Source organism: Artemia sp. Qi Xiang Cuo, chromosome 3 (assembly GCF_049724085.1).
Source record: "Artemia sp. Qi Xiang Cuo chromosome 3, ASM4972408v1, whole genome shotgun sequence".
Taxonomy (NCBI): Eukaryota; Metazoa; Arthropoda; class Branchiopoda; order Anostraca; family Artemiidae; genus Artemia; species Artemia sp. Qi Xiang Cuo.
This window is the reverse complement of record NC_142796.1, coordinates 77,294,435-77,306,801: the sequence shown is the minus strand read 5'-3', so window position 1 is coordinate 77,306,801 and position 12,367 is coordinate 77,294,435. Positions and strand designations below refer to the sequence as shown.

Genomic DNA, 12,367 nt, shown 5'->3' with positions numbered 1-12,367 from the left:
TTTGTTCAGCGTAGTTGATTTTCAGATTGAAAATATATTTTTGAGGAGGACACTCCCCCACAAACCTCAGGGCAAGGGTTTTAAGTTATGCCCTGGGGCATATAAGGTTTTTATAGAAGGCGTTGTCGTAGAAACTTCAAAACAGACTCATTTGATTGGAAATTAAAGGGCTAGTGCCCTATTTAACAGTCGAAAGTGATTGGAGGGCAACTAGCCCCCCCCCCCCCCACGCCCACCATTTCCCCAAACACATCCAATCAAACTTTTGAGATAGCCATTTTGTTCAGTGTAGTTGATTTCCAGATAGAAAATATGTTTTTGAGGAGAACACTCCCCCACAACCCTCAGGGCAAGAGTTTTAAGTTATGCCCTGGGGGCATATAAGGTTTTTATAGAAGGCGTTGCCCTAGAAACTTCAAAACAGGCACATTCAATTGGAAATTCAAAGGTCTAGTGCCCTTTTTAATAGTCGAAAGTGATTGGAGGGCAACTAGCCCCCCCCCCCACGCCCATCACTTCCCAAGCACATCCAATCAAAATTTTGAGATAGCCATTTTGTTCAGTGTAGTTGATTTCCAGATAGAAAATATGTTTTTGAGGAGGACAATCCCCCACAACCCTCAGGACAAGGTTTTAAGTTATGACCTGGGGGCATATAAGGTTTTTATAGAAGGCAGTGTCGTAGAAACTTCAGAAAAGGCTCATTCGATTGGAAATTCTGAGGGCTATTGCCCTTTGTAATAGTCAAAAGTGATTTGAGGGCAACTAACCCCCCTCCCACGCCTACCTTTTCCCCAAACACATCCAATCAAAATTTTAAGACAGCCATTTTATTAAACGTAGTTTTAAGTTCTGGAAATTAGGTCTTTGAGGATTACAACTCCCAAAGCCCTCAGGGCAAGGGTTGTAATTTAAGGATTCTCCGAATCCTTCATATTATTTCTTATGGAAGGGATGCTCGTATAAACCTTAGAAAGGGCTCATTTGATTGAAAATTGAAAGTTCTTGTTCACTTTTTAAGAGCCAAAAGAGATTGAAGGGCAACTAGCCCCTCTCCCTCCTTCACGCCCTAAATGCATCAGATAAAAATTTTTAGATAGACATTTTGTTAAAATAGTTCAAAGTTCGATAACAAAAAACTCCGGTGTCGACACAGCCCACCAGGGCCCAGGGGTAGGCGTTGTAAGTAATGCCCTGGGGCATAACTTATTAAGGGGGGTTTATAACTTGTGGGAAGGGGTTTTGTATAGGAAGAACACATAGGAAATCTATTATAATTATCCAATTATAAGGTGAAAATATATTCTCTGTGATAGATGCAAAATTGTTTTGGCACACAAATTCCTATTAAGGTCAATTCCAAACAGTCGTGATCCCTTTGTGTCAGCAAGTGAAATGGTCTAAACCCCCTTATTGGAGCTATTTTTTCAATCCATTCATTATTGTCAATCGCTGTCCACAAGTTATGCAAGCTGTCTATTGTTCATATATAAGGTTTATATCTAAGAGGTAATCGTATAGACTTTGAAAAAAACCTCATTCGATTTAAATTAAAAGTTCTAGATCCGTTTTTTAAAGTCAAGAATAATTGGAGAGTAAGCACCCCCCGCCCATGCCATAAAAACTTGAAACTTTTTATAATCAAAAACGAACAAAAATTAATTAAAAAAAAACTTTCCGAAAAATAAGTTTTTCAAAGAAAAGCAAAGGCCATTTTAATCTTAAGCTCAGGAGATACAAATACCTGTTAAAATTCAAACTCAAAACGACCAGAAATCACTATTAAATAATAAATGAAAACCCAAAACGAACAGAAATTAAATAAACAATCATAGCAAAAAACATACAACAAGTAATAATATAAATGAATAAATAGATCTTAAAGCGAGTAATGCTTCCCTTAACTCTTCGTTCAACCGGTCTTATTGGATCTAAACTGAGATGGTTGAAAGCAACAGAGACAACGTTATTGTCCTGCCATTTTACGACCAATATATCGTTGGCTGCATCAAACCGATAATCATAGGCTCCACGTTGCTCCCTCTTAAAATCCTTGCTTGAAGGGAGAGGTTACCTTGCCAATCGGTTTTCTCTAACCGTCCCAGTCGCTCGAAATCCAGCTCCTTTCAGATCACACAAAAGCTGATGACTTGTAAAGAAAATTGTCAAAATATACCTCGTGGCTGTTGCCATTTTCAACAATATACAGAAGTGTTTTCACAACTCGAGACCCTAGGCCTTCTTGAGCAGTCTGAGATGGGGCACTAGGCTCCTTCCCCGAGTACAGATGAAAGTAAAGGCAATAGTCATCCGAAGTACACATAGTCCTTAGTTTATATCCGAATCGAATGGGCTTGCCTCGGATCAACTGCTCCAGGCTATGTTTCCCGTAATACTTCCCAATAATTTCGTTGATGGATATATGATGCGAGAAAAGTCCAAACTGATTAAAGTTTGTGTTGATTATGTTAAAGAGTGGCTTCACCTTGAAATCCCGCTAATCTTTGAAACTTTGAACTGTATCGTTGTCCACAATGTGGATGTTCTCTTTTATCTTCATAAATCGATTTCTGGGCATTGCTTGCTTGACCCGCTCACTTCCAAGATCTTCATTGATTGACCAATAAGCTCTTTGGGAGTACAATCTATTATAACCCGAAAAATCAGTATTCCCACGAAGACACGTATTTCGTTAGCTGATGTAGTGAAGTCAAAGTTTTCCTTAGACGTCGCATATCTAACCTTTTCACGAGAAATGAGGTCAAAGAATTTATCGTCTAGAAACAAAGCCAAAACCTCTACTGGTGTTTTTCCTTCTATTGCTTCTCAGGCTTTCTCTAGCGCCTGTGCCGTTCCTTCGCCCAAGTTTCGCCAAGGAAAGGTTCCTTTCTGCTCCTTCCATTTTGGCTTCACGGCTTTGAACTGCCTCTTCTGTGGCCCACCTCTCGAAGTTGATGCACCCTCATCTTCTGTGAGGATGATGTTGTTGATGTCTTCAAATTGTTCCTCTTCGAGAGGACCTGGTCTGAAATCTACTTCTACAGTTCCCGGGACATCATTTACAATCAGAGCCACCGTGTCGTCGTCATTTCCTTCATCTTCATCAGATGCTTGATCGGGATCAGGAGGGAGGACAACAACCTGAATATCTTCACATGCGAATTATTCGTCTTCTAGGATGTCTAGAGCTTTGCTAAGTGAAATGCAGGGGTTTCTTGTCTTCATTTTCAGAAATCTAGAAGACGAAGAAAAATGTATAGAAAAATTTAAAGATATTTTTTCCATGACGACTAAAGGATGATAAAGAATCGACATTATTATTGTTACTTTTACTTATACCCGATCAAATGGGGAAAAAACGGATTAATAATAAAAGAAAACAAGAAAACACATACATGGATATCACAAGTAAACTAAATGTATAGGTGAACACTCGGAAGAAAATTGCAGAGAGAATTATGACTGAAACCAGAAAAAGCGTAGATAAAGTTTTCCCCAAGTTGTCACAACAAAGAATTTCATTAATTTTTTTTTTAATCTCAAGTGAAATTAGCAATAAAAATGTAATCCTTGAAATTTCACGTACAATAACCAACCCTTAAAGCCCACTGTCCTATAAATATGACATCAACGTAAAAAGCCGTAAAACTTTGAACTTAATATTCAGGTCTGTTTTTATTCAGGAAACGGTTAAATATACAGTTGTCCAACTGCTATCAAAGTCACTACTGTCTGGGGAAACTCAAACTATTCTTTACCGAATTTTGAGAACTACCGTTGTGCAATTATGCCAATTGTGACTTAAATAACGCCACTGATCTGATATTGAATGATCAACTGACCTAGAAAAATTAACCTAGATAGCTTGGTCACCAGGGAAGCCTTTATCACTACAAGCAAATTGTTCTCAGTGTAAATTTAGCCACAAAAAATTTAAAACCAGCTGTCCTATAAATAAGACAGTGGGCCGTAACGGGTTAATATCATTATGCATCAAATATTCAGTTTAATTTATTAGTTCTTTAAAAGATTGGTCAAGACAAATATAGTTTCACTACAAGCAAAATTTGGATACTGCCCCCTTCTTTAACTGTAAAAACCTAAAGCCTTCTGCGTCATTGTTCTTCACTGTAAATGAATTACTCGTATAGTACTAATTTATTATTTTCCAGTTCTTAGAGCATTGAAAATGAAATTAAAAATTACCGTGAAAAAAAAACTTGAACTGATGGATTTGTCAATAATTAATATCATTATATATTTGATACTCAATTTGATTTTGTCTACACTTTCCAAGACTGTTCAAGACTCATATAGTTTTGCCATTTTTTTTTAACTCTGCCATTTTTTGTAACTGATCGTGTTAGTTTGTTATGTAAACATTATATGGCTTCTAGGCATTTCTATTTGAGTGGAAAACTGCACCTCAAACTTTGTGGAACATGCATTTTCTTGCATGAAACACCAAAATATAATAAAATGTCAAGTTTCGGAGTGTTCCAGCACTCCCAAGCAAGTGCCATTGGTATTTTTGAATCCGCATGGTCAATTTAGGGGGTGGAGGGTTGGCTAATTCTCGCAGCAGCCCCATTCCGTCTTGGTATGGTTCACATTTTCAACACCTGGCGTCCGGACTATCATATAATCTACCAAGCATACAACTACCCCAAATCAGTATCAATAAATAAATGAAACCCAAAACGAACAAAAATTAAAATAAATATTAGAGTCAAACTCGAAACGAGCATAAATTAATGTGAGTAGGGTTCAAAACCCCTATGCTTTATAAATGCCAGATTACTACTTGTACTTTACTGAAAAAAAAATTCAAATGAGAAAAAAAATATTCAAATGAGTTTACTGAAAAAAAATGTGCATTGTCAATTTAATATACATATGCTGATATTTATTCCCTAAAATCTTAACTAATTTTTGATTTCTTAAAGTTACAAAAGTGAAAATATTTCAAAGAATTGTTTTCAGTATAGCCAATGACGCAGTAGGCTTTAGGCTTCTGCAGTGAAACGATACCCAAACTCTTGTTTGTAGTTATTTTTATTCGATTCAAACTTGATTTGCATATTCAATTTAAGTTTCACTCGTTTTAAGATTTATTTATTCATTTACATTAATATATATTGTATGTTTGTTCGTATTGATTGTTTATTTAATTTCTGTTCGTTTTATTTTTCATTTATACTTTAATAGCAAAATATTTGTTTTCGTTTTAAGCTTGATTTTCATATTCAATCTAAGCATTACTCGCTTTAAGATCTATTTATTCATTTATATTATTACTTGTTGTATGTTTTTTGCTATGATTGTTTATTTAATTTCTGTTCGTTTTGGGTTTCATTCATTCTTTAATAGTAATTTCTGGTCGTTTTGAGTTTGAACTTTAACAGGTATTTGTATCTGCTGAGCCTAAGTTTAAAATGGCCTCTACTTTTCTTTGAAAAACTTATTTTTCGAAAGTTTTTTTTAATTAATTAAAGAAGGAGGTTACTACAAATTTCAAAAATGTTAAAGAACATGTAATAATAAATCAGTTAACCCATTTGATTTTTCGGTACTCTTGCCTAACGCGGGCCTCTCAGGTTAACTGCCATAGAGTAGACAATGATAAAACCCGTTTTTGACATGTTTACCGCTATATACTAGGCAATGATAGCGTGGTTTTCATTGCGTATACGATATTAAACTGGTTTTTTGATGGTTTAGGGGGGCAGGGAAGGTACCTAGGTTAGGTTAGGTTACGTATTAAATAATGCTTTATTAAAATAAAGCATACGCCTGGGGCGTATTTTTCTATGGGTCAGGGGGGCAACTGCCCCCCCCCCGACCTCAGTTTCCCCCTTCCCCCAGCTGAAATTTAGTTTCTGCAAAAAAATCTTGTCGAAATTAAGATAAGCCTGCATAATTCAAGTATCCAGAGAAACAGGTCAGTTTTCTTTACTATATCTTTGCCTTTATGGCAATATATGACTCGCTTTTCGGTTTTCACTGTCATTCTCACTTGATTTGGTAAAATTGGCTCCAACTCCCCCCCCCCCCCCGAAGGATTTTGACAAAATTACGCCACTGGGAAAAACCCTAAAAGTTCCTGTAGCATGTGCTTCTTGTTTCCTCTGAAAGATACTGGTTGATTGTTTATTCTAAAAATTTGGGAGATCTTACAATGGTTTCCGGGATTAACAATATTTTTGTCTTTTTAATTTCTGTTCATCTAGGTTTTTGGTTGATGATTTATACTCCATTTACACTTTTTTTCAGATAAATGTCTAAATTCGGATACAAAACGACCTTATCCTGTTTCAATAATTGAGAAAGCTATTAAGGAAACGGGTTACTCTTTAAAACCAAATCGGAATGCCAAACAACAGGTAAGATAGTTTTAAGACGTCTTTTCGATCAGAACAATACATGTAGTTTTGTAATATATTTCCAGTCTGACATAATAAAAGGAATATAGATGAATACTCCTTGAAAACAATGAAAATCTATCTATAATAATAAATATTAATGCTCGAAAGCAAGGTACATCATCATATGTTAGAAAACAGAAAGACCATTCTAGAAAAAATAAAGTATATATTTATATATTTATATTATATATATATATATATATATATATATATATATATATATATATATATATATATATATATATATATATATATATATATATATCTATCTAGAAAAAAATAAGAATATATATAAATTAGCGTGACATTCGTAGTATAATAACCACAGGATTGTAGTTTTTTTAGATAAGGAGCTATTATTAAAAATTTTGTTTTAGGTAGGTGCGGGGGGGGGGACCCTTCACTTAGGAATTGTCGTGCAAAAAAAAACACCATAAATGATTATATAGTTCTGAAAATCTCGGCGTTTCTTTACTCAAAAAGCGAAATACATCGTTGCTATGGCTACGCAAATTACCATGTTTTCACTAATGATTAGGGCGTATTTTTTGACGCTGAAGTCGTATCGGATAAAAAAAAAAATGGAATTGAGTCTCTTTTGAGCTCTCTCTTCCCCCTAGATTCTCTCCGAATACAGTGGCTGTCGAGAAAGTTCAGATTTTTACTCGCTTCTTTGTTGTTGTTTTTTTGTTGGTAACCGACGTTAATAATGGCTGTTATTTTTAATGAATATACTCATCCTAATAGTAGTTATTAATAGTTATAAATGGTTTTATAGTTAAATAATATTAACCAGAGATTGTTCTCACTGTTTTCCCTTAAACAGAATATTGAGTACCAAACAGAATATGAAGTTTTCTAAACATGAATAATTAGGTTCAAGTACTAGGTACGGTATAATGATTTATTTCAAAAGATACTAATCAAGTCCCCTTTCGTGAAATTTATTCAATTTTCTAACGAGATGGATTTGATAGACTTCTACAATTAGACCTTAAAGATGTTTTGCCACTGTCTATATGTTATTAGTATTTCAGAACTTCAAAGCAATTAAGTTTCTTATTCAAATCCAGACTAAAACAATCAATAATAGATTTTAATAGCCCATAATAATTGAGCATTATTCATTTGTAATGTTGCCATATTCAATGATAAAACTTCCTCATAATTGAAATTGTCATACAAGAACTTTTTTTTAGTTCTTATTCAAATTTTTTTGCCTATTTCGTGGATAAAAGAATTATCTACTTTCTTAAATACTGTCTATTGAGAATAGATGGGGTTTCACACAAGTATGAACCTTTTGGGATGCTATTTATGAATAAAGTAAACCTCACTATGAAACCTAATTATTGCTACACCAGTTATTGCGTTCTCTAACTCAGTTGAAATCTAATAGCCACAGGTTGAATGCGGCTGTAAGTAATCACTTTTGTAGGCACTAGAAGTAATAAAGCTATTGAAGGATGTTCTGCCAATTCAACGAGCGCAAATGAGAATACGAGTTGTGACGCCGTCTGGTGGTAAATTGATCAAGAACCGGTTGAGTCAAATTTCAGTGACGGAATCAGAAGAATATGATGGTGATAAAATAACAGCAGTAAGTATTCTAAGTAGTATAGGTCGTATCTATCTCTATCTGCTTCTAGATTGTATGTACAATTTTAGGTTTTATTCAAAGGCCTTATTGTAACTAGAATCTAAATGCTGGAGAAATTGTGTTGTCAATGTCTAGTTATCTAATAATTCTGACTGAATCACTATTTTCTTTGTTTCTTCTTCTACAAATCTGATTTTATTCACTTCTCTCTTTAGCAATTCGTAGCTATATCACTTTATCTGGTATGATTTTTGCGCGCTTTGAGCGCGTATCTGTCGTTCTATTTACTCCTCTTTGTAAATCAGACACTTATAGAGGTGCTTTTTTTTATTCCCCCCTCTTCTACTCTTCCTGAAATAATTTTGTTTGTTGTATTTTGCAATATTTATACTTTCTGCCATATTGTTTATGGTTCTGTCATTTTATTTGGGATAATGCATTCTTATGGAAAATGTACAGATATAAAGTTTGAGAATTGGTTGTTGCCCGAAAACGAAACATCCGAAAATGGTGTTTTCACTCTGTTTTTGACTAGGCCCAAACTAGATCCCGAATTTTGGAGCTGATATCTGGCAGCAATGACAATGAACACATGTTTGGATTGCAAATTATGATTAGAAATGCATGGAAATGGTTATTCTGATTAAATGAGCAATACAATTGTTACTGATAAATCTTGTAGCTCAACGCCGGCTTAGGCTGACACAGCCATGCGTACTCCCTCTCCATCCACTCTTTTTAAGATAAGGTTTTCGGCAACGCGTCATCCATAAAAAAATATCTAACCATCTTAACATTCCTGTAATTTTGGTACATCATTTACTTTTATACGGTGATTCAAACGAGTACCTTAAGCTGTCATTATACAATTCTTCAGGACAATACTGAAGAACTTTATTCAACCACGTGCCAGAGCCATGTGTCAGAGCCACATGCGCCATTGCCATGTGCCAGAGCCTCCTGAAGCACTCATGTACCAGAACCATACTTGATCTCTATCGTTATCCTGCTGAATGAAAAAGCATGGTAATTTGATAGATAAGGCTCTAAAATTTAGAAAACCTCTTGGAACTTTTGTTCCGAATTTGACAGAACACATTTTCCATCCCCTCATCATTACATACAATTTGACTAGGCCATAGCCATTTCTAACGGTAGAGTTTTGACACAATGGGCTAGAGAAGCCATTGAAACATAAATAAACCTATTTTTGATAATCTTTCTATAAATAAAGATACAGGAAATTTAAATATTGACTCAATTTATAACGTTATTCTTAAAAGTGAACGTATTGTTAATAATGGTAATAAGGTCTTGTAAAATTACAAGAGGACTAGAGTAAATACAAAACAAAGAAGATTTGCAGCATTCGATTTCAACAATAGGATTATTTCACAACAAAATAATTAATTTTAAGTTCATTTTCTTTTGTTTTATCCAATTGCTTCTGTGTGTTCATTGGAGGCACTCGTAATTGTTTATGGAAACACTCTTCGGTGTTCAATTACACTAGTATTCATTGTATATCTAGATATTGATTCGTTTCTTCTTTCTTTTCTTTATTGTTTTTAGTTTTAGGTTTTATTTATTTTAATTTTAGATTTTATAGATTATTTTACGTTTTATTTTTAGTTCATTTATCTAGTTTCTTCTACATTTAGCGTTGAAGACGCCTTGCTTTTTACAGGTGATATACCCGTGTCGTTTAGTTTGTCTTTTGCTTCTGCTGGCCGTAGTCCTGTTTGTTTCCTTTTTTATCTTGAGAGTTGTTCTCTCTTTTTTGTTATCCTGACGTCTAGTATTCCAATTTTAGCTCTAATGCTTGTATCCTAGTTCGTTTAATTTGTTTTTTTAACAGCAAAAGAATACTCTACGCCTTAGCTATTCTTCTTTTTACATCGTCACTGCAGCCACCAATCTCAAGAATACTTAATTATTCCTGTGAAAACTTTGACAAATCCTCCCGATTCTTGTAACCATGATACAGTGTTACATTAGGCTTCTCAGCAAGGAAAAGTTGCAGTTTGTACGCTACTTATTTCAAATGAAGCTAGTACAAATACATTAAATTTTCTCTATCAACTCAATTCAACGATATCGTGTCTTTAGATGTGAAGGTATTGAGGCTACGGGAGTATATTCAAGTATTTTTGATAGATATGATTTCGATCCTGATTATGGTTTCGATAATATGTGCCTAATTTTTGAGCCTCATTATGGCAAAAAATATGAAAACTCAGAAGAGAGTGTTGATGCTGATAATGATTTGCAACCAATTAGAAATAAATACATTACTCTTACGGATGATTCGAAAATAGTAATCAGAAATGTTTCTGCAGCAGTAAGAGTTCCATTCTTTGTGGTCTTCTACTTCAATATGTACCATATGGCTCAGAAGGTGAACTAAATAAAGGAGGTAATATCGTGTTTCCTTATTCTCCAACAAGTAAAAGTATTTGAACTGTATTGTCGAGAGGGAGATGAAACACATTATAATTAGTTCATTATTATACTACAATATGTACCATATGGCTCAGGAGGTGAACTAATTAATGAATACAACAGTGCTCATGAAACGTTCCTTGCACGTGAGCAAAATTTGAAGAAAACCAGTGTATACACGGAACCCTTGAGAGAAAAGATCGTCGATTCGCAATGGATATGCGCACCATGTTTTAATTATGTCTAAAGTATGTATATCAAAAGTATCTGGAGTACTCAGGTATCTGGATCATCAAAAGCTGCCTATGGATATCTGATTATTCACAATTCTTTATTGAAGTTAAATGTGAAGCATGAGCGAAGGAAATACTTTTGATGAGAACTCTGGTATCTGGAGTACCAAAAGTTACCTATGGATATCTAACTATTCACAGTTCTTTATTTAACTTAAATGCGAAGCATTTGCGTATAAAAAGTATCAAAAGTTATCTATGGATATCAAACTATTCACAATTCTTTATTTAAGTTAAATGCGAAGCATTTGTGAGGCAAATGCTTTTGATGAGTACTCTCGTATCAGGAGTATCAAAAATTACCTATGGATGTCTAACTATTCAGAGTTCTTTTTTAAGTCAAATGCATTTAAACTTAAATAAAGAATTGTGAATAGTATCCAATGTGAAACATTTGACAAGCAAATACTTTTGATGAGTACTCTGGTATCTAGAGTATCAAAAGTTACCCATATATGTCTAACTATTCAGAGTTCTTTATTTTAGTTACATGCATTTAACTTAAATAAAGAATTGTGAATAGTATCCAATGGACATCCAACGAATATCCATGTTCTTGAATGGATTTCCCTTTTTCGGAAAAACCTGTAGTTTACATATTTCATGCCTTATATTACAACTTAAATAACACGTTTTAAAACCGTATAAAGTAATACTAGGATGAAATTCAACTATTGTCTCTTGTTGTTTGTACAGCTATCGGTGAGCAAGTATTGACATACCAAATTCAGCACAGACGACCAAAGGGGGGGGGGAGGGAGTGTATATCTTTTGACTGTAGAGAACAAACTGTAATTCCTAGAAAATATTCTTATAGGAAAAAAGAAAATGAGAGGCTCAGTTCTTATAAGGGCTAGTAAATACAGTTATTTACTAGTGTTTTCACTTTACTTGTTTAATTTCACTGCTAATGTTCCAAAATTAGCGCTGAAGAGCAATGCTAGATGGCAGGTGATGTTCTTTTTAGAATTTCGGTTTCAATCTGTTATTATATTAAATATAATAGTTTGCTGAATACGCTCTATCAACTGATTCAATCCCTTTCCCTTCATATCAATTTTCATGATACTTATAACTTGACCTCATTTTAAAAAGTGTTACACCTTCCACTGTAATAAAAGACGTAACTTTCAGAATATACTATTTCGGATGTGATAATTTTGACTCACAAAATAGTTAGAAATTAGAGCTCTCCATATCGAAAATCGTTTTCGTCTTTTATTAGACGCCCAAAAAAATTTCCTTCTGAAATAAGATTTTCGTTTTTAAAATTTGAAAAACTCGAACACCGTTTGAATCACTGCAGTGAATTTATGAAGGCCAGAAACAAAATTTTCTTGCCTCCATCCATTGCTTTGCTCAAGGACTTTCAACTGAATTTTCTAGCAGTTTAGGATTATAGGTTTATTTTACAATGGCAGAATCTTTCTTGAAGTTGGGTTAAGTATTTCGAAGTTTCATAATCTGTAATTTTTCTAAACTGCAATTTTTCCAAAGTCAATACCGTATAGAGGGGGGAGGTTTAAAGGTAGATACTTGGAAATACTTAACTTGAGTCCAGGCTACTTTGGGCTTTAGATACATTACTAAAAGTGTTATTTGCAGGC

General features: G+C 34.2%; 1 protein-coding gene across 1 annotated transcript in view; it reads left to right on the top strand.

Annotated features, from left to right (window-relative positions):
* The window catches only part of Sbds (SBDS ribosome maturation factor), a 40,513-nt gene that overhangs the window by 24,546 nt on the left and 3,600 nt on the right, over positions 1-12,367 (top strand). The window contains exons 3-4 of the mRNA XM_089086595.1: positions 6,274-6,383; positions 7,864-8,025. Coding sequence (XP_088942721.1) covers positions 6,274-6,383; positions 7,864-8,025 — 272 coding nt within the window. The remainder of the gene's footprint in view (positions 1-6,273; positions 6,384-7,863; positions 8,026-12,367) is intronic.